Source organism: Zalophus californianus, chromosome 5 (assembly GCF_009762305.2).
Source record: "Zalophus californianus isolate mZalCal1 chromosome 5, mZalCal1.pri.v2, whole genome shotgun sequence".
Classification (NCBI taxonomy): domain Eukaryota; kingdom Metazoa; phylum Chordata; class Mammalia; order Carnivora; family Otariidae; genus Zalophus; species Zalophus californianus.
The window spans coordinates 42093011-42112403 of record NC_045599.1 but is presented as its reverse complement, the minus strand read 5'-3'; the positions used below and the strand labels follow the sequence as shown (position 1 = coordinate 42112403).

The 19393-nt window shown below is 39.1% G+C and overlaps 1 protein-coding gene across 4 annotated transcripts; it reads right to left on the bottom strand.

The window, feature by feature from the left end:
• Positions 1-1555: 1555 nt before the first annotated feature.
• On the bottom strand, positions 1556-8724 carry SETD9 (SET domain containing 9). 4 transcript variants are annotated; one of them, XM_027606808.2, is made up of 6 exons: positions 8418-8721; positions 6606-6973; positions 5273-5396; positions 4882-4997; positions 3869-3974; positions 1556-2040 (listed from the first exon to the last, which is right to left on the bottom strand). In XM_027606808.2, exons 1-6 carry the CDS (start codon positions 8513-8515, stop codon positions 1953-1955), a joined length of 900 nt encoding a protein of 299 aa, XP_027462609.1. In that variant the 5' UTR covers positions 8516-8721; the 3' UTR covers positions 1556-1952. The 4 variants fall into 4 exon arrangements, with proteins under 4 accessions (XP_027462609.1, XP_027462610.1, XP_027462612.1 ...); XM_027606809.2 differs by having other exon boundaries at positions 6630-6973; XM_027606811.2 differs by lacking the exon at positions 8418-8721 and adding an exon at positions 7954-8149.
• Positions 8725-19393: the final 10669 nt, after the last annotated feature.

Below are 19393 nucleotides of genomic sequence, written 5' to 3'. Positions count from 1 at the left end.
ATCATACTTGATCTTTCTATATAACGTAACTTTTTTTTTCCTGAACTAGTTTTAAATTTATTTACATTGCAAGAGTTCAATCCTAAATACTTTAGTCCACCAAATACGTCCACAGGCGTTAGTATTTCTGTATTTTACTTAAGGTTCTGGGTAACAGGATCTTCTTGGTCAAGTGGTCAAGTAGATTGGCTTTTTTTTTTTTAATAAGATTAGTTTCCCTGTTTTCCCAGGATCTTGGTGACACAAAGGACAAGTGAGGCTGAGAAAAGGAATTGGATTCTGTCACAAATATACATTTACTATCCATACATGATAAATCTGATAGAGAAAAAGGAAAGTGTAATGGGAATTTTCAGGGCTGGCAGTTGGGGATTGTAAATTTCAGTAGGCTGGTTGGGCAAGGTGACGGAGGGAGGGAATGAACCATGTGACTCTGGGGGGAAGACCTCTGCAGGCACAGAGAACTAGAACAGAAGCCTGAAATGCGAGTGTGCCCAGCAGGTTCCAGGAGTGGTGAGGAGGCAGATTCGCCTGGGGTAGAATAAACAGGAGATGAGAGGTAGTGAGTGGGGCGCCTGGGTAGCTCAGTCGTTAAGTGTCTGCATTTGGCTCGGGTCATGATCCTGGAGTCCTGGGATCGAGTCCTGTATTGGGCTCCCTGCTCGGCGGGGAGTCTACTTCTCCCTCTGATCCTCACCCCACTTGTGCTCTCTTCCTCTCAAATAAAACATCTTAGAAGAAAAAGAGGTAGTGAGTGGCTCTATCATATATGTGAAGCACTTGGGCATTTCTTCCACTGTATGAGGAGTAATCAGAGGGTTTTGAGCAGAGGTGGGTCAAGATCTGAGTTACATTTACAAGAGCCCTTCTTGGTGATCCATTCTGTAAAGGCAGCAGGAGTGGAAACAGGGAAGGCAATTAGGAGACTTGAAATTGCAATAAATGAAGTGAGAAAAGCTGTTAATGTAGCAGTTTAGGTGGTTAGAATCTGGTTATACAGGTTCCATGTTAGGATTTGAGGGGTCCAATAAATAACACCCTCCTCTCCATCCAAGTTTGGAACTGAGAATTAGATGCAGTAGTCAGGTCGATGGAGATCAAAGTAAGTATTATGAGTGAAACTCTCTGGAAAAGGTGACTTCAGAGCTGTGGCCAGGTCAGCTCACTAATACTCCACTCTGAATAGACTCACTGTCATTGGCTGGGCACAGCCCACAGAGAAGGAACTAGAGGGGTCTGGGCCATGGGGGCCTAGTTCTTCTCCAAAGAGAATCTCATGAAATCACTCTTCCTCCAACAGATGGAGAGAGAGGCCAGGAGCATCACTAATGTCAGCGCTCCCCACTGAAAGAAGAGAATGGGAATCCATGTCTCTCCCACCACCACTATCTTCTATTTCCATGCTAAAACCATCTCTCTCACTCTTTTAAACTTTGTATATATGTGTGAATATTCAAGTAAGAGTAAATTCCAATTCCCCCTTACCTAGCTGAAATAATCCTTAAATCACACACACACACACACACACACACACACTTCATGACAACACAACATATATTTTTTGCTTTAGTTTATTACATAAAAATACAGTTTTTACAGAAGTTTGTACAAATCAACAGTGCAAGAAATGATGATGGCTTGGCTGGAATTTTATAAACCACCACAGAGATATACAAAATAAAAGAACATTTGAAATGTTAAGTTCAGGTAGGTTTTAATTTAATAAGCTACTGTATATTTAGGGGAAAACCAATTAAGATTGGAATTGTATGACAATTTGAAATTGTAATGAAGCAAATAGCTTTTATCATAAAAACGATATCAATAAAAACAAAAAATTCCCACTCCAATTAGGCCTCAAAATATTTGTTCTATAGGTAGAACTCAGATACGATGAACAAAAAACATTTAGAATGAACTCAATAGTAGAAAACCTAATTTCTAGTTCATAGTTAGCTGACAATTGTATAGTAGTTTGAAAAAAGCTCTTCTCCTTGTTTGATGTCCCTGAGCGCTACAAGAATGACACATCGAAGTGGGCTGAAAACAAAAAGAAAAATATACAAAAGGTGTAAGTATTAACAGATCCAAGCTCATTTTTTAATATAACCAATATAGATTGTATAGACTTTAATATAACCAATATAGATTTTATAGACATAATTTTACTGAAATTTCTTACTACTGTCCTAGTTATTTGGCTTCCATGAGGAAATAGCTCTTATCCCTGATGGAGTTATTTTATTATTTATTTAAAAAATTATTTATTTATTTTCCCTGATGAAGGTAAAGTACATTATGTCTATTCCATATCATTTAAAAAGAGCACAAATCAGTTAACTTTATACAACTGACTAGTTGTTCTGAATATGTTGTTTTTATGTTCAGGCTCCCAAAACTGGTATGACAAAAAGCATTTTAAAAATGACATTTATTATAGTTTAACATTTTAAAATTAATTTGTATCTTTGCATTCTGCAAAGCTGGAAACATTACTTAAAATTAATTGGAATTTTGGAGCACCTAGGTGGCTCAAGTCAGTTAAATGTCTGACCCTTGATTTCTGCTCAGGTCTTAATCTCTGGGTTGTCAGTTCGAACCCCGTGTTGGGCTCCACACTGGGCATGGAGCCTGCTTATGATTCTCTCTCTCCCTCTCCCCATCCTCTCTCTCTCAAAAAAAAAAAAAAATTGGAATTTAAAAAAATACTTTTACGGACACTGTAAGACATATGTAACCTTCAATGTTCCTACTCAGTTAACGTTTCCTATACTTGTTGAACAGTAATGACACTATACTCCAGAGTATATGGCTAAAAAACCCAAACTGTTAGCTACACAAACACACATGAATAGAGACAGAGAAGTTATTAAGTTTTAAGAAAATAGTCTAAGTTTTAAATCTCATTCATCTTAAAAGGACAATTTAATGGGGCCCATACAAAATAAAGTTTGCTAGTAACTGGCAGCTCACTGTCATAACATAATGATTATATCTTACTATAGCATTGATGATAAAGAACTCTACAGAATTACTTTTATGTAGAAATTGTTACTTGAATACTTTCAGTAGACTTTCCACTTAATGAACAGAAAATAAACCTTACATTACAAATATGTATCTTCTGAATATTTACCTTTTTTTCATTGTTAAGTTTCCAAATCTAATAGTGAAATGGGCAAAAGAACTAATAGTGTAATTTGGCTTTTTTGTTCAACTGGGTACTCTCAAGTGAAATGAAGAACATGATCCTTAAAATGATTAAAGTAAAAATGTATCTGAAGATTTTGTTAGAAAAATAACAGAATCACTTGAAAAAAATTTTAAGGTTGATTCTTTTAAGTAACACACAGAATAAAAATGGGTAACAAGAAGCAGAATGAGCTAGGTTAATGGAAAATTTTAAATTTCAAATAAGCCTACATTAACACATTCTGATATGATGAAAATCAAAATTTGTCAAAATTTTTCACTAAAAAAATTACCCCAAGTTCTATATAGCTTTTTCCTGGAAAATGTTTTTTTTAAAATTTTATTGTTATGTTAATCACCATACATTACATCATTAGTTTTTGATGTATTGGAAAATGTTTTTGTGGTTTTTTTTTTAAAGGTTTATTTATTTATTTATTTGAGAAAGAGAGAGAAGCCCATGAGCTGGGGGAGGAGCAGAGGGGGAGGGAGAGGGACAAGCAGACTCCTCGCTGAGCAGCTGAGTGAAGCCCCACACAGGGCTTGATCCCAGGACCCTGAGATCATGACCTGAGCCAAAACCAAGAGTCGGTAACTGACTGAACCACTCAGGCAGCCTAGAAAATATGTGTTTTTTAAGTACAGCATAAGACAGGAGAGAGGAAAAAAAACGAACCTTTGTTTGTCACAGCTGTATGCAATGTTTGGAAGATATTGCTTCAGCTCTATAGGGAAAACTGCAGGCACATCAAACTCCTGATAGCAGACATTAGCTGCTCTGTCTAGGAATAAGTATATAATTTTTAGCAACAGCCATTTTATAAGGTCGTGGAAAACAGTACTGAATTACGTCACTTGATGTGTAGTTTTCTAAATTAGAAGAACATGCTCAAATAATCACTATTATGTTCCAGGCATTACTAGATTTTATATATATATATATATATTTTATTATTTACTTTTTGAAAAATTTATTTTAGAGAGCACACATGTGTGAGTGGGGGGAGGGGCAGAGGGAGAGAATCTCAAGCAGACTGCCTGCCTAGCTCAGAGCCCAACTCGGGGCTCAACTCGGGGCTCAACTTGGGGCTCGATATCACAACCCTGAGATCATGACCTGAGCTGAAATCAGGAGTCGGATGCTCAAGGGACTGAGCCACCCAGGCACCCCTATTATTTATAGAGGCTCAGAAAGGTTAAAGGTTAAGTAGAAGAGTCAGGTTTCAAGTTCACAACTCCCTAACACCAAAACCTATGCTAAATGTAGCCAGATCAAATTTAAACTTTTGGGAAAGCCAAGCCCTATGGGAAGGAAAGTGACTCAGGCACACAGCAACAAAAAGGGGATACCAGTCTAGTTTAACCTACAAGGCTCTACCGAGGCACTGACAGAATGATTTCTAAGTTAACTATTTAAAAAATGCTAAAATAATGATCAGAAGAGCAGTTATCAATTGCCTATATTTATTGCAAAACCAGAAGAAAAACAGTAAGTTATTCATTTAATGTATATCATTACTTCCCCAGGTTCTTTGATATCTGCTCCCACAATGTTATAGTTTACTTATAGGCTTTGAATAGCTGAGATGTTAAATTTAACTGCCTCTGGCACTCAGTCATAGGGCAAAGGAGGAAAATTACCACTGCTGTATTTATATCTTGTCTCACAGACCCATGATGCCAACTTACCATTTGAACAATTGTTGACATACTGTCCTACAGCCAGTGGATTACAAATTTCTGATGTTAGCCATGTACTATCACTCATTTTGAAAGGACCAAGTCGATCCCTCCCATTGCAAGATCTGAAACAAGTGAAAGAATTAGCTAAGGTATTATTCTTTTATATTTTACAATAAAATCCAAAAGTACAAAATTAACCCTAGAACTGACAAGTCCAGTTTCTCTTAAAAAAGTTTTTTCTTTTTTTTTTCTTAAAAAAGTTTTATGTAGTCAAGAGGGCAACTGAATGGCTACTTAGCAACTGCTTAAACAGATTTTTATTGAAAGTAAAAAGGCTAGTGGTCATAAACATTTTGCTGTGGTCCTCTATTAAATTTGAACATGGGCACTAACTTACCTGTATACAACTTTTGATATTCCTTTGTCATTTCCATCAATGAGTACCCCATCCAAGCATCTAAAAATAAATGGATTTCCAACGGATTGGAAAAAGATTGGCTCATACTTCTGATATACTGTACCTATTATACAATAAGATAAAGACACAGCAACATGTAAAAATCATAAACATCATAAGGACCTTTCTCTGGAACATATATATAACATGAAAGAAACTGTTTTCTCTACCTTTTTTCTAATATTTCACCTCCAGTCTAGATTATCACATTCTCTTTGGCTACTTTCCTCCTTTGAAGAGTGCTCAATAGTAAATGGAGCGGAGGACCAACTTGTTCACACAGCAAAATAAAATGTGACCATCTTGGTTAATTAAAATATGAACACCACATTTGAGGTTCAGTTTTACAAAGTTGTGGGGTTTTTTTGTTTTGGTTTGGTTTTGCTTCTTAAAGTAGGCTGTGATTTGACATCTATTAAAACGCCTTTTAAGAAATGTATTTTGTTAATAACCGATAAAATAATGCAGACAAAATGGGAATAAATGAGTCTGACATTCAGGTTGTTTCTCCTTTCACTGGCAATGGACTAAAGGACAAAATAAATATTTGCTGGGCCTGTCCTATGTTCCAGGCATGCTATTTTATGAAATTTGTTTTAGTATTCATTTGTTGCTGGCTTGTTCTATTTAGTCTTTACAGAGTTAGGTTAGTTGTGTAGGAGGAAACCAACTTTCTTGCTTAAGAATGTAAAATTAGAAAATAGCAGAATGACTTGTTGAAAACATAGGTCTGACTTAAACATTCACACATATTTTGTACTACACCAAATAATATCATCTTAGTTTAACAAATAACATACTCTCCTGAACATTCTAGTCAATGGCCTTTTTGCAAAGAAGCTGCTTTACTTTCAAAGTGTAGAAATGGCAGGAAGGTCTTTATCCAGTGATTTATGGGTTTAAATTCTGTCTTTCCTGTTTTAACTCACACAATTTTTACCTTTAGTTACCAATTATGTAAGCCAAATGACTTATTCTCTAGTACTAAGTAATTCATCTTATCAAAGTAGGCCACACTATAGTCCACATTTAAACATTAGCTACAAAAATTTCCTTAAAAGAAAAGTGCATTTATTCCAACAAATACTCAAGGATGCTTTCTAACACATAAAATAATTTATGGTTAATTTCCAAATCAGGATTTAAAAATCTGTGGAAATCTGAGTTTCCAATTCAACCCCTTACTCGAAGGATTACAGGACCATGTATTTACTTGAACTTATATTAATCGATAAATAGGAAACTCTTGGCAAAGCACTAATTGTGCCATTACCAGGATACATAGATACAACCGCGCCTTTTGGTACCAATCCTCTGGTAACGAAGACACCTTTTCCCGCAGAAATCAATGAGCTAGTTGCTTGGGCAACACTGAAACCCAATGTCTTATAAAGAATTTCTTCTGGTTTAAAGGTATTTTGCTGTTCATGTCTGTATTCAAGCGGTTTCACCCTTGGATGTTGAACTGACAGTAGGTCGTGATATTTTGATTTAACAGTTTCTGGAAGCATAGTCAAAATATCTGATTGCTTATTGAAATCATTTATGAATAGAGCCTGGAAAACTTTCAGTAATGTTCCTAGGACATCTTCATCTGAGATAACTTTGTCTTTGGATTCCTCTGGAACGTATCGGAGGGTCCTGAAAACAGGAAAAGTTTCTGTTCACTACCCTTCAACTGACAAAAGCCAGGCTTCATGCCTTCTGAGTCACTGGCCTTAATGATGATTATTCTCCTGTGTTTGAATACAGTAAAACTAAGACGTTCAGAAAAGAGTTGTTTGGGGGTAGTTCTAGTGACCTAACTCTGGACAATACCTACCCAAGTTAACAATAGCCAACATTTGTGAAAGCTCTAACTGTACCAAATGTTGTTGGGTCCTTACATTCACTATCTCCTTTTTGCAGACAGGGAAACTGAGGCTTGGAGATGTTGGGGAGCTTGCCCAACATCCTAAAGCTGTTAAGTGGGAGAGCCATGAGCTGAAACAGAGCTAGTATTTTTCCACTACATACATAGCCATTATGTGAACATCACGTAAGAATCCTCATACTGGAATGGCTCTTTTTATAGATGTCTAATTTCAAAGACAAATTTAACATTATACACTCTGTCACAGTCTCTCCAGGGAGTACCTACTTCTTTAATGGCTGCATCATTTCGATTTGCAAAATGGTATTATTTTTAATTCTTAACAAAAAGAAAGCAATTCCCGCCTCACGATTCTATAGTAAGGATGGCCCTGAATTCATTTTTCCGCCGAATGATACTTTGGAAAAGCTCTCTGATTATTAACTGGATTTCAGTAGCGCTAGTGTGCCCATTTAAATGAGCATTACGTGAACTTCTTCCAGATCACTAGCACGCCACTTACTAGAGCCGGCAACGACACTGACTCCCCGGCCACCCACGCAGCTAGATCCCTGTCTTCAGACAAGGACTATTCTAAACCCAACACGCCGACGTGCTTTTAGTGGCATTTTGCTCGTTTTTATGCGTCAGTCCAAGCTGCTATCCTCACAGCCAAGCTGGGCTGCTTTCACCACAGAAACCTCGGTTTGGGCTTCTCTAAGGAATTTCAAGCTCCTAACTATGCCTTAGCGGAGAGAAGACCACGCACCCTCACGCCGTAAAAGCTTTGTTCTTTTTCAAAAGCCTCTTCTCTTTTGCTGGGACAGAAGCCCGGGTCACCACAGACCTCTAAACGAGAACACGCGCCTCCGCCCGCGGGCAACGCCCGCCTCGCAAGCCTGGCAGCGCGGGGTACCATGGGAGACTAGGCCACAGGCCCCACCCTCCTAAGGCTCCCCGCCCTCGTCAGCATCCCAGCTCTCCTCGGACTCCACCAGCCTCGGCCTCGCCCACTTCGGGCCCCGCCCTCTTCGGGTTCCACCCACCGCGGGCCCGCCCGCCTCGGGCCCCCGGGCCGCCAGAAGCTCCGCCCGCCTGAAGCTCTGTCCGCTCGAAGCTCCGCTCGCCGGAGGCTCCGCCCACCTAGGGCCCTCTTGCCTCCGGTCCAGCGGCTCGGGTGGCGTCGTGGGGCTGAAAGAAGGCGGCCCTGCTCTGCCGGTCTCGCCCTCTCACCTCGGGTTGCGGTTTAGGTTCAGCGCGATCCAAGGAACGAAGCGGTACTTGTAACGGCGCCATCGCTGCCACAGGCCCCGCAGCAGGCGGCCGGGCATGGCTGTCCCGCGGCGCTGTGACGAGGACAGCGCGGGAGAGGTGGGTCGCGGTCTCGGGCCCGCCCCGGCCCGGGGAGGAGCGGAGGCCACGCCGTCCCGCCCCTCCTCGCTCTCCGCCTTCAGTACGGAGCTCCGGGGCCCTGGTGCTCCCCTGGAGCCTGTTGCCGGCGGCGTCTGTGCCGCTCCTTTTTAACCCCAGCTGGCTGAATCAGAGGTGCGTAGAGCTGAGGGAAGCCCTCTCTTCCCCTTTACTTTCTCCATTCGCTCGTGTATTTACACACACACCCGCCTAGGACAAGTTTAGACCCCGCTTAGTTCCAGTGGATGCAAACTACAAGAATCTTGCAACTATTTCAAATCACTAAGTGTTTATTAAGAATTAAATGTGTTGGTGCCATTTCCTCAGGCCGGAAACTGCTCTCCGCTTCTTTGCCTGAGAGTGAAGGTGAAATCCTAACCAAAAGTCTAAAGAGAACAGGTGAGACCTAGTGAAAATTCAGGTAAAGGCAGGTGGCTTTAGGACTAATTTGTTCAATTCCAAAAAGGAATACAAGGAGAGAAAGAATATCTGCCAAAGTCTCTATTTCACTCTAATATAATATAGGATATTGGTAAACTCTAGAGGCTCTGCAGTCAGGTGTTGTGTTTGGTAAATTGGCATCCTGCAGATTTACCTGATTTGCTCAGTGGGGTCAATTCAGTTCCAGGATGTACTAATAAATGGCATTCAAAGAAAGTGATATTATGGTCTCTAAACTTAAAAGGAACCAAAAAGAACTAGTAGAATATTTACCTATAATAATATACTTTTAAAAAAAATGTTTTTGTATATATTTCCAGTGTTTTTAAAATTTTTATCATGTAATGTGATCATCTTTGTTGTCCATCCAGTACAGGGGACCACTTTGCCTAGACCCTATTTATTATTGATTGATGTATAATGACTTATAACATTATGTTAGTTTTACATGTGCAACATAATGATTCTATATTTGTATATATTGCAGAATGATCACCACAATAAATCTATTTAACATTGGTCACCATACATAGTTACATTTTTTTTTCTTGTGATGAGGACTTTTAAGATCTACTCTTTTAGGAACTTTCAGATAGACGGTATTGTTACCTATAGTCACCACATTGTACATTACATCCCCAGATCTTACTTACCTTATAACCACCCCCTACCCTGCAGCCCCTGGGAACCTCTGGCAACCATCAATCTGTTCTCTGAGCTTGTTTTGTTTTTTAGATTCCACATATAAATGAAATCATATGTTATTTGCCTTTCTCTGTCTTCTTTTCCTTAGCATGATACCCTCAGGGTTCATCTTTGTTGTCTCAAATGGCAAGGTTTCCTTTTTAATGGCTAAGTAATATTCCATTGTATGTGTCTATATTTGTGTGTGTGTATGTGTATGCATATATACATACCATGATTTCTTTATCCATTCATCCACTGATGGACACTTCAGTGGTTTCCATGTCATGCCTGTTGTAAATAGTGCTGCAGTGAACATAGGGGTGCATATATCTTTTCTAGTAAGTGTTCTCATTTTCTTTGGATAAATACCCAGCTGTAGAATTCCTGGATCATATAGTAGGTCTATTTTTAATTTTTTTAAAAGATTTTATTTATTTGTCAGAGAGTGAGAGAGCAAGAGAGCGCGCAAGCAGGGGGAGTGACAGGAAGAGGGAGAAGCAGACTCCCTGCTGAGCAAGGACCGCCACTGCTGAACTCCATCCCAGGACCCTGGGATCATGACCTGAGCTGAAGGCAGATGCTTAACCGACTGAGCCACCCAGGCATCCCTATTTTTAATTTTTTGCCAGCACTTGTTATTTCTTGTCTTTTTCAGTATAGCCATTCTAACAGGTGTGAGGTGATATTTCATTGTGGCTTTGATTTCAGTTTTCCTGAATATTAGTGATGTTGAGCATCTTTTCATGTGTCTGTTGGCCATATGTATATCTTCTTTGGAAAAAATGTCTACTTGGGTCTTCTGCCAATTTTTTAAATTGGATTGTGGTTTTTGTTTTTTTTTTTCTGTTGAGTTGTAGGATTTCTTTTATCTATTTTGGATATTAACCCCTTATCAGATATATGATTTACAGATATTTTCTCCCATTCCATAGGTTGCCTTTTCATTTTGGTGATGGTTTCCTTTGCTGTGCAGAAGCTTTTTACTTTGATGTAGTCCCACTATTTATTTTTATTTTTGCTGTCTTTGCTTTTGGTGTTAGATGAAATAAAAGTTATTGTGAAGACTGATGTCCAGGAGCTTACCTCCTGTATTTTCTTCATCACCTAGGAGTTTGTTTCATGGTTTTAGGCCTTAAATTCAAGTCTTCAATCCATTTTGAGTTCATTTTTGTGTATGGTGTAAGATAGTAGGCCAGTTTCATTCTTTTGCATAAGGCTGCCCACTTTTTCCACCACTATTTGTTTAAGAGACCATCTTTTCCCCATTGTATATTCTTGGCTCCTTTGTCATAAATTATTTGACCATGTAAATATAGGTTTATTTCTGGACTCTGTATTCTCTTCCATTTATCTGTCTGTTTATAAGCTAACACTATACTATTTGGTTACTATAGCTTTATAATATACTTTGAAATCAGGGAGGATGATCCCTCTAGATTTGCTCATCTTTGTGAAGATTGCTTTGGCTGTTTGGGGTCTTTTGTGGTTCTATATGAATTTTAGGGTTACTTGTTCTAGTTCTGTGAAAAATGCCATTGAAATTTCAAAAGGAGTTGCACTGAATCTTTGGATTGCTTTGAGTAGTATGGACATTTTAACAGGGTTAGTTCTGCTAGTCCATGAACATGGAATATCTTTCCATTTATTTGTGTCTTCTTCACTTTCTTTCATTAATGTCTTACAGTTTTCAGGGTGCAGGTCTTTCACCTCCTGGGTTAAATTTATTTCTATGTATTTTATTCTCCCCCCCCCCCCCACTGGGGAAGGTGGGGGGTGGGGTGGAGGGAAGGAGAGAGAATCTTTTTGGGGGGGTGTGTCTAGAGAGAGAATCTTAAGTAGGCTCCATGACCACAAGTGTGGAGCCCAATGTGGTGCACCATCTCATGACCCAGAGATTATGACCTGAGCCAAAATCAAGAGTCCTACACTTAACCGACTGAGCTACCCAGGTGCCCCTGTATTTTATTCTTTTTGATGCAGTTGTAAAGGAGATTGTTTTCTTAATCACCATATATTACATCATTAGTTTTTGGTGCAGTGTTCCATGATTCATTGTTTGTTCATAACACCCAGTGCTCCATGCAGAACGTGCCCTCCTCAATACCCATCACCAGGCTAACCCATCCCCCTACCCCCCTCCCCTCTAGAACCCTCAGTTTGTTTTTCAGAGTCCATCATCTCTCATGCTTCGTCTCCCCCTCTGACATACTCCCCTTTTCTTCCTCAAGGAGATTGTTTTCTTAATTTCTCTTTCTGATAGTTCATCATTAGGGTATAGAACCACAGATTTTATATACTGATTTTTTACCCTGTAACATTACTGATTTTGTTTATTAGTTCCAATAGTTTTTTGGTAGAGTCTTTAGGGTTTTCTAGATGTATTATCTGTACATAATATCATGTAATGTGCAGATAGTGACAGTTTTACTTCTTTTTCAATGTGGATGTCTTTATTTGTTTCTTTTCTAATTGCTTTGGCTAGGACTTCTAGTACTATGTTAAATTTAAATTTATGGTATTAAAATTACTTTTTAGTTACCTAAGCTGTTCATAAAAAACAACATTCTCCTGGTAACAAATAAAAACATGGAAGATAAGGCTAAAATCTCCTTTAACCACACCCTGTGACTTGAACTTACTCCAGGCCTGGTCCTCACTTGGTCTCCTCAGAAGTTATCAGGCTGATGTGTTTTCTGTGAGTCTTATTTCTATGTATTTATATACCTGTGTATATTCTTACAGAAAATCGTAGAAATATGTGTGTTTTTAAACTACTATAAATAGGGCGCCTGGGTGGCTCAGTTGGTTAAGCAACTGCCTTTGGCTCAGGTCATGATCCTGGAGTCCCGGGATCGAGTCCCGCATCGGGCTCCCTGCTCGGCAGGGAGTCTGCTTCTCCCTCTGACCCTCCCCCATTTCATGTGCTCTCTCTCTCTCATTCTTTCTCTCAAATAAATAAATAAATAAAATCTAAAAAAAAAAATAAACTACTGTAAATATCTGCAACTTCTTTTATTCAGAAGTATATTTTTATTCAGAAATATATTTTGGAGTCTCCCCATATTAGTTTGTATAATTCTACTTTATTATTCTGTTTATTTCTAAGGTTTTACCATAAAGTTTAATATTTACTATAATTTTCTGGTAGGTATACTTTATGAGTTTAAAGAGTTCTCTTCTAGTTTTGGTTTGTCAAGAATTTTTGTCTTAATTTTAAATGGTGAATATCACATGCTTTTCTTTGCTATTTATTGAGATGATCACATAATTTCTCTATGTTCTTCTGTTAATGTAGTGGATTATAATGACACATTGTCAAATGTCGCACCATCCTTGAAGTCTTGTGATAACTCATATATGAGTAACACTTTGGTTCTACCCTATAGGTGTTTATGTGCTTTTGTTGTCTCACATTTATTTTGAAGTGTGTTTTAAATTTTTCAGCCTCATGGTTTATTTGTAGTTTTGTTGTCAGGTTTTGGTGTTAGGCTTATGTTGACCTCATAAAATGTGTTGAGAAGTGTTCTCTACTTTCTAAAAAACCAAAAAATTTGTATATGAGTACTGTTTTTCCTTCCTTGAATGTTGATAGAATTCACCAGGGAAACCATTGGGCTTGTAGTTTTCTTTGATAATGAGTTCATTTTTTTTTAAAGTATTCCTTCAGGATAATGCTTTACATATTTTTTTCTAAAGATTTTATTTATTTATTTGACAGAGAGAGAGAGCAGGAACACAAGCAGGGGGAGTGGGAGAGGGAGAAGCAGGCTTCCCACTAATGCGGGGCTCGATCCCAGAACCCCGGGATCATGACCTGAGCCGAAGGCAGAAACTTAATGGCTGAGCCACCCAGGCGCCCCATGAATTCATTTTTTTAATTGAAGTACAGTTGTCATACAATATTATTCTCAGGTGTACATAGTGATTCAACATTTATGTACATTAGGAAGTGATCACCATTATAAGTCTAGCTACTATCTGTCACCATATGAAGTTGTTACATTATTATCACTTATATTTCCTATAGTGTACATTGCATTCCCGTCTTATTTTATAACTGAGAAGTTTGTACCTTTTATCTCCTTTCCTTATTTTGCCCATCTCCCCTGTGGCACCACAAGATTATTGTCTGTATCTATGAGTCTGTTTCTGTTTTGTTTTGTTTTGTTTTTAGGCTCCCCGTATAAGTGAAATCATCTGATAGTTGTCTTTCTCTGTCTGACTTACTTCACTTAGCATAATACCCTCTGGGTCCATCCATGTTGTCCCAAATGGCAAGGTTTCATTTTTTTAAATGGCTGAATAGTATTCCATTGTATATTTTTATACCATATATTCTTTATCCATTCATCTATTGATAGACCCTTAAGTTGTTTCCATATCTCTGCTGTTGTAAGTAATGTTGCAGTGAACAAGGGGATACATAATTTTTTTTCTAGTTAGTGCTTTTGTTTTTTTCCGGTAATACCCAGCTGTGGAATTGCTGGATTGTATGGTATTTCTATTTTTAATTTTTGGGGGAACCTCCAGACTATCCATTGCAGCTGCACCATTTTGCATTCCCACCAACAGTAACCCAAGTTTTCCCTTTTTTCTATATCTTTGCTGACCTTGTTATTTCTTGTCTTTCATACTCACCATTCTGACAGGTATGAGGTGATATCTCACTGTAGTTTTGATTTGAATTTCACTGAAGATTAGTGATGTTGAACATCTTTTCATGTGTCTGTTCGCCATCTGTATGTATTCTTTGGAGTAATGTCTGTTTAGGTTCTCCACTTTTAACTGGATTTTTTTTTTGATAGAGTTGTATGAGTTTTTTTTTTTAAAGATTTTTTTTTAATTTATTTATTTGACAGAGACACAGCGAGAGAGGGAACACAAACAGGGGCAGAGGGAGAGGGAGAAGCAGGCTTCCCGCCGAGCAGGGAGCCTGTTGCGGGGCTCTGTCCCAGGACCCTGGGATCATGACCTGAGCCGAAGGCAGATGCTTAACGACTGAGCCACCCAGGTGCCTCTGTATGAGTTCTTTATATATTTTGGATATTAACCCCTTATTTGTTTTATCAGTTGCAAATATCTTCTCTCATTTAGTGGATAGGGTGCATTTCATTTTGTTGATGGTTTCCTTCCGGTTTTGAAGGAGTGGCTTTATGCAGAAGGTATCTTGTCAGGTCCAGTTGTGCAACCCCACCCCCCAACCCCTCATTACTTGAGCCAGGTGCCCTAGTGGTCTCCCCTGTTTGGACTACAGGTACCCTCCTGTTGTAGCTGGGTTGCACTTGGTGTAGACTCACTGGTGTGCAGGGCTGTTCCCAGGGCAGCTTTCTGTGAAGCCTAGCCACGTCGGCTGTGGATGTGCCTGTCCGGCTGAGAGTCCAGGCCATAACTACTGTGAGCATGCTCATGTGCAGGGTTGGCCCCTCATGCAGTTGGCTGTGAAGTCCTGGAGCAACAGCGGTGGGCATGTGTATGGATGGGATAGGCCTCCTGTGTGGTTGGTGGTGAGGTCCGGCTGTGACTGTTGCAGGTCCTCTCTAGTGTTCGGCTCTTTCCCCTGGGATGGAGGTTGCTTGGCGGGGATGGGGTAATGGGGAGGCTGGGACTCTGGTACAGCCGTCTCCACGTCCAGGTGTGGCCAGGTGGGAACAGCTTTGGGGGGTGCCAGGCTGGGGCAGGCAAGTTGGGCTGGTGAGGTCTGCAGAGGAAGGCTGCAGCCAGATGATTGGTGCTAGCCCAGTAGGTAGAGTGTTAGAGATGGCTGCTGCCAGGCTGGGCCAGCTGGGGAGAAGGGAAATGAATAAAAAAGTGTCTGTTAACACTATACTCTTTGGAGAATGTTCTAACAGATCGCTGCCCCTCTGGCACATGTCCTAAAATTGGTGAATGGATCTCCTTTCCGTGTAAGCCCAGTGCTTTTCCAACTGCAGCCTCTGCTCTGGAACTTGGAGCAAGTGACATTATGCACCTGCCCTTTAAGTGTCCTACGGCCTTCTGGGTCTTCCATACATAAGCACCACTGGTTTTCACAGCCGTTTGTAATGGGGGCTCATTTTTACCATGCATGTTTCTTGACTGGGGATCCAGATGTGGGGCTTGGATCCCTTGTTCCTCTTTGAGGGCCTGTATGTTCGTGCTATCCCTCCTGCAGGAGATCACTGTGCAGAGGCTCTGGGCCCTGACTAGATCACTTCTCTGCCCCTCCCACCATCTTGATGTGGCTTTATATCTGTAGTTATATAAGATCTGTTCTGGTAGTCTTCAGTTTGTCTTCAGAGATAGTTGTTTTGTATGTAGTTGGTGATGTTGGTATGTCCATGGGAGGAAGTAAGCTCAGGATCTTCCTACTTTGCCATCTCGATCCCTCCTCCTGAATTCAATTTCTTTGAATAGTGCTATTGAAAATTTCTGTTTCATCTTCTTTCAAGTTTAGTAAGATATTTTTCATGGAATTTGTTCATTTAATCTGGCAAATTGGTTGGCATAAAGTTTTCATAAATACAGTCTTATTGTCCCTTTAACGTCTATATTATTTATAGTGAGGACCCCATTTTCATTTCTGATTTTGGTAGTTTGTGTTTCCTTTCTCATTGTAACTGGGAGTTTTGTTTTTTTTTTTTTTTCAAAGAAAGATTTTGGCTTTATTAATTTTCTCTTCTGTTTGTCTTTTTTCTATTTTGTTAATTTCTGTTCTGTATTATTTTATACATTCTTTCTTTGGTTTTACTCTTTTTTGAGCTTCATAAGTAGAACCTTACATCACTGATTTTAGATCTTTCTTTTTTGTTTCATGTTTTTATTTAAATTCCAGTTAGTTAACATATATTGGGATATTAGTTTCAGGAGTAGAATTTAGCGATTCATCACTTACATAAAACATCCAGTGCTCATCATAACAAGTGCTCTCCTTAATAACCATCACCCATTTAGCCCATCCCCCTGCCCATCTCCCTTCTAGTGACCCTCAGTGTGTTCTCTATAGGTAAAGGTCTTGTTTTTTGTTTTTAAGATTTTATTTATTTATTTATTTATTTATTTATTTAAGGGATAGAGAAAAAGAGAGAGTGCGGGGAAAGGAGCAGAGGGGGAGGGAGAGAGAGGGGGAAAATAAGCAGACTGCACTGAGCACAGAGCCCAGTGTGGGGCTCGATCTCATGACCCTGAGATCATGACCTGAGCTGAAACCAAGAATCCAATGCTTAACTGATTGAGCCATGCCCCAAAAGTCTGTTTTATGGTTTACCTCTCTCTCTTTTTTCCTATGTTCATCTGTTCTGTTTCCACATATGGGTAAAATCATATGACATTTATCTTTCTCTGACTGACGTGTTTCGCTTAGCATAATACACTCTAGCTCCATCCACATCATTGCAAATGGCGAGATTTCATTCTTTTTTATGGCTGAGTAATATTCCTGTGTGTGTGTGTGTGTGTGTGTGTGTGTGTGTGTGTGTGTGTGTGTGTGTGTACATACACCACAACTTCTTTATCCATTCATCTGTCAGTGGGCATTTGGGCTTTTTCCATAATTTGGCTCTTGTTGATAATGCTGCTATAAACATTGGGATACATGTGTCCCTTAAAATCAGTATTTTTGTATCTTTTGGGTAAATATCTTGTAGTCCAGTTGCTGGATTGTAGGGTAGTTCTCTTTTTAACTTTTTGATGAACCTCTCTACTGTTTTCCAGAGTGGCTGTACCAGTTTGCATTCCCATCAGTAGTGTGAGAGGGTTTCCCTTCCTCTGCATCCTTGCCAACATCTCTTGTTTCCTGACTTGTTAATTTTAGCCATTCTGACTGGTGTGAAGTGGTATCTTGTTGTAGTATTGATTTGTATTTCCCTTGTGATGAGTGATGTTGAGCATCTTTTCATGTGTCTGTTAGTTGTCTGTACGTCTTCTTTGGAGAAATGTCTGTTCATGTCTTCTGCCCAGTTCTTTACTGGATTATGTGTTTTACTGGATGTTGAGTTAAGTTCTTTATAGGTTTTGGATACTAACCCTTTTTTTTTTTAAGGTTTTTTTTTTAGTTTCATTGATTGTTTCCTTCGCTGTGCAGAAGCTTTTTATCTTAATGAAGTCCCAGTAATTCATTTTTGCTTTTGTTTCCCTTGCCTCTGGAGACATAGCTAATAAGAAGTTGCTGTGGTCGAGGTCAAAGTGGTTGCTGCCTTTGTTCTCCTCTAGGATTTTGATGGTTTCCTGTCTCACATTTAGCTTTTGAATCTATTTTGAATTTATTTTTGTGTATGGTATAATAAAGTCCAATTTCATTTTGCATGTGGCTGTCCAGTTTTCCCAATACCATTTGTTGAAGAGACTTTTTCCTATTGGATATTCTTTCCTACTTTGTTGAAGGTCAGTTGACCATAGAGTTGTGGGTCCATTTCTGGTTTTCTGTTCTGTTTTGTTGATCTATGTGTCTGTTTTTGTGCCAGTACCATACTGTCTTGATCACTACAGCTTTGTAATAGAGCTTGAGGCCCGGGATTGTGATGCCACCAGCTTTGCTTTTCTTTTTCAACATTGCTCTGGCTATTCGGGGTCTTTTTTAATTCTATACAAATTTTAGGATTGTTTGTTCTAGGTCTGTGAAAAATGTTGGTGGTATTTTGATAAGGATTGCCTAAAATGTGTGGATTGCTTTGGGTAGTATAGACATTTTAACAACATCTGTTCTTCCAGTCAATGGCATAGAATGTTTTTCCATTTCTTTGTGTCCTCTTCCATTTCTTTCATAAATGTTCTATAGTTTCAGAGTACAGATCACCTCTTTGGTTAGGTTTATTCCTAGGTATCTCACGGTTTTTGGTGTAATTGTAAATGGGATCGATTCCTTGATTTCTCTTCTGCTTCATTATTGGTGTATGGAAATGCAAGATTTCTATATGTTGATTTTGGTTTTGTTGTTTTGTTTTGTTTTTTTGGTTTGTCAGTTTTTCTTTAATGATGAATACAGAAGTTCTTCACATTTAAACTTTAAGCGTGGCAAATAGTTTCTTCCTAAATTCGTCTCAAAATCCAGTTAGTTATTCTACCCTTTGGAGAGGGTGAGGAAATATGATTAAAATTTCCCCATCCAAGTCTTACTGTGTTCTTTTTTTTAATTTAAATTCAGTTAATTAACATATAATGCATTATTAGTTTCAGAGGTAGAGGTCAGTGATAATACCCAGTGCTCATTATATCACTAACCCTCTTTAGTGTTCACCACCCTGTTACCCCATCCTCCCACCCCCTGCCCTCCAGCAACCCTCAATTTGTTTCCTATGATTAAGAGTCTCTTATGGTTTGTCTCCCTCTATGATTTCATCTTGTTTTATTTTTTTCTCTCTTCCCCTATGATCCTCTGTTTTGTTTCTTAAGTTCCATATATGCGTGAGATCATATGATAATTGTCTTCCTCTGACTTGTTTTGCTTAGCATAGTACCCTCTAGTTCCATCCATGCCATTGCAAATGGCAAGATTTCATTTTTTGATGGCTGAATTGTATTCCATTGTGTGTGTGTGTATGTGTGTGTGTGTGTGTGTGTGTGTGTATGTGTATGTGTATATATACACATACATATTACATCTTCTTTATCCATTCATTTGTCTATGGATATCTGGGCTCTTTCCATAGTTTGGCTATTGTGGACATTGCTGCTATAAATATTGGGGTGCATGTGCC

Coding starts and splice junctions, on each gene's coding strand:
- SETD9 (XM_027606808.2), bottom strand. CDS start 8,515: ATGCCCGGCCGCCTGCTGCGGGGCCTGTGGCAGCGATGGCGCCGTTAC. Junction 5,397..6,605: donor GGTTGTATCTATGTATCCTG/GTAATGGCACAA, acceptor ATTGTATAATAG/GTACAGTATATCAGAAGTAT. Junction 3,975..4,881: donor TGTCAACAATTGTTCAAATG/GTAAGTTGGCAT, acceptor ACTTATTCCTAG/ACAGAGCAGCTAATGTCTGC.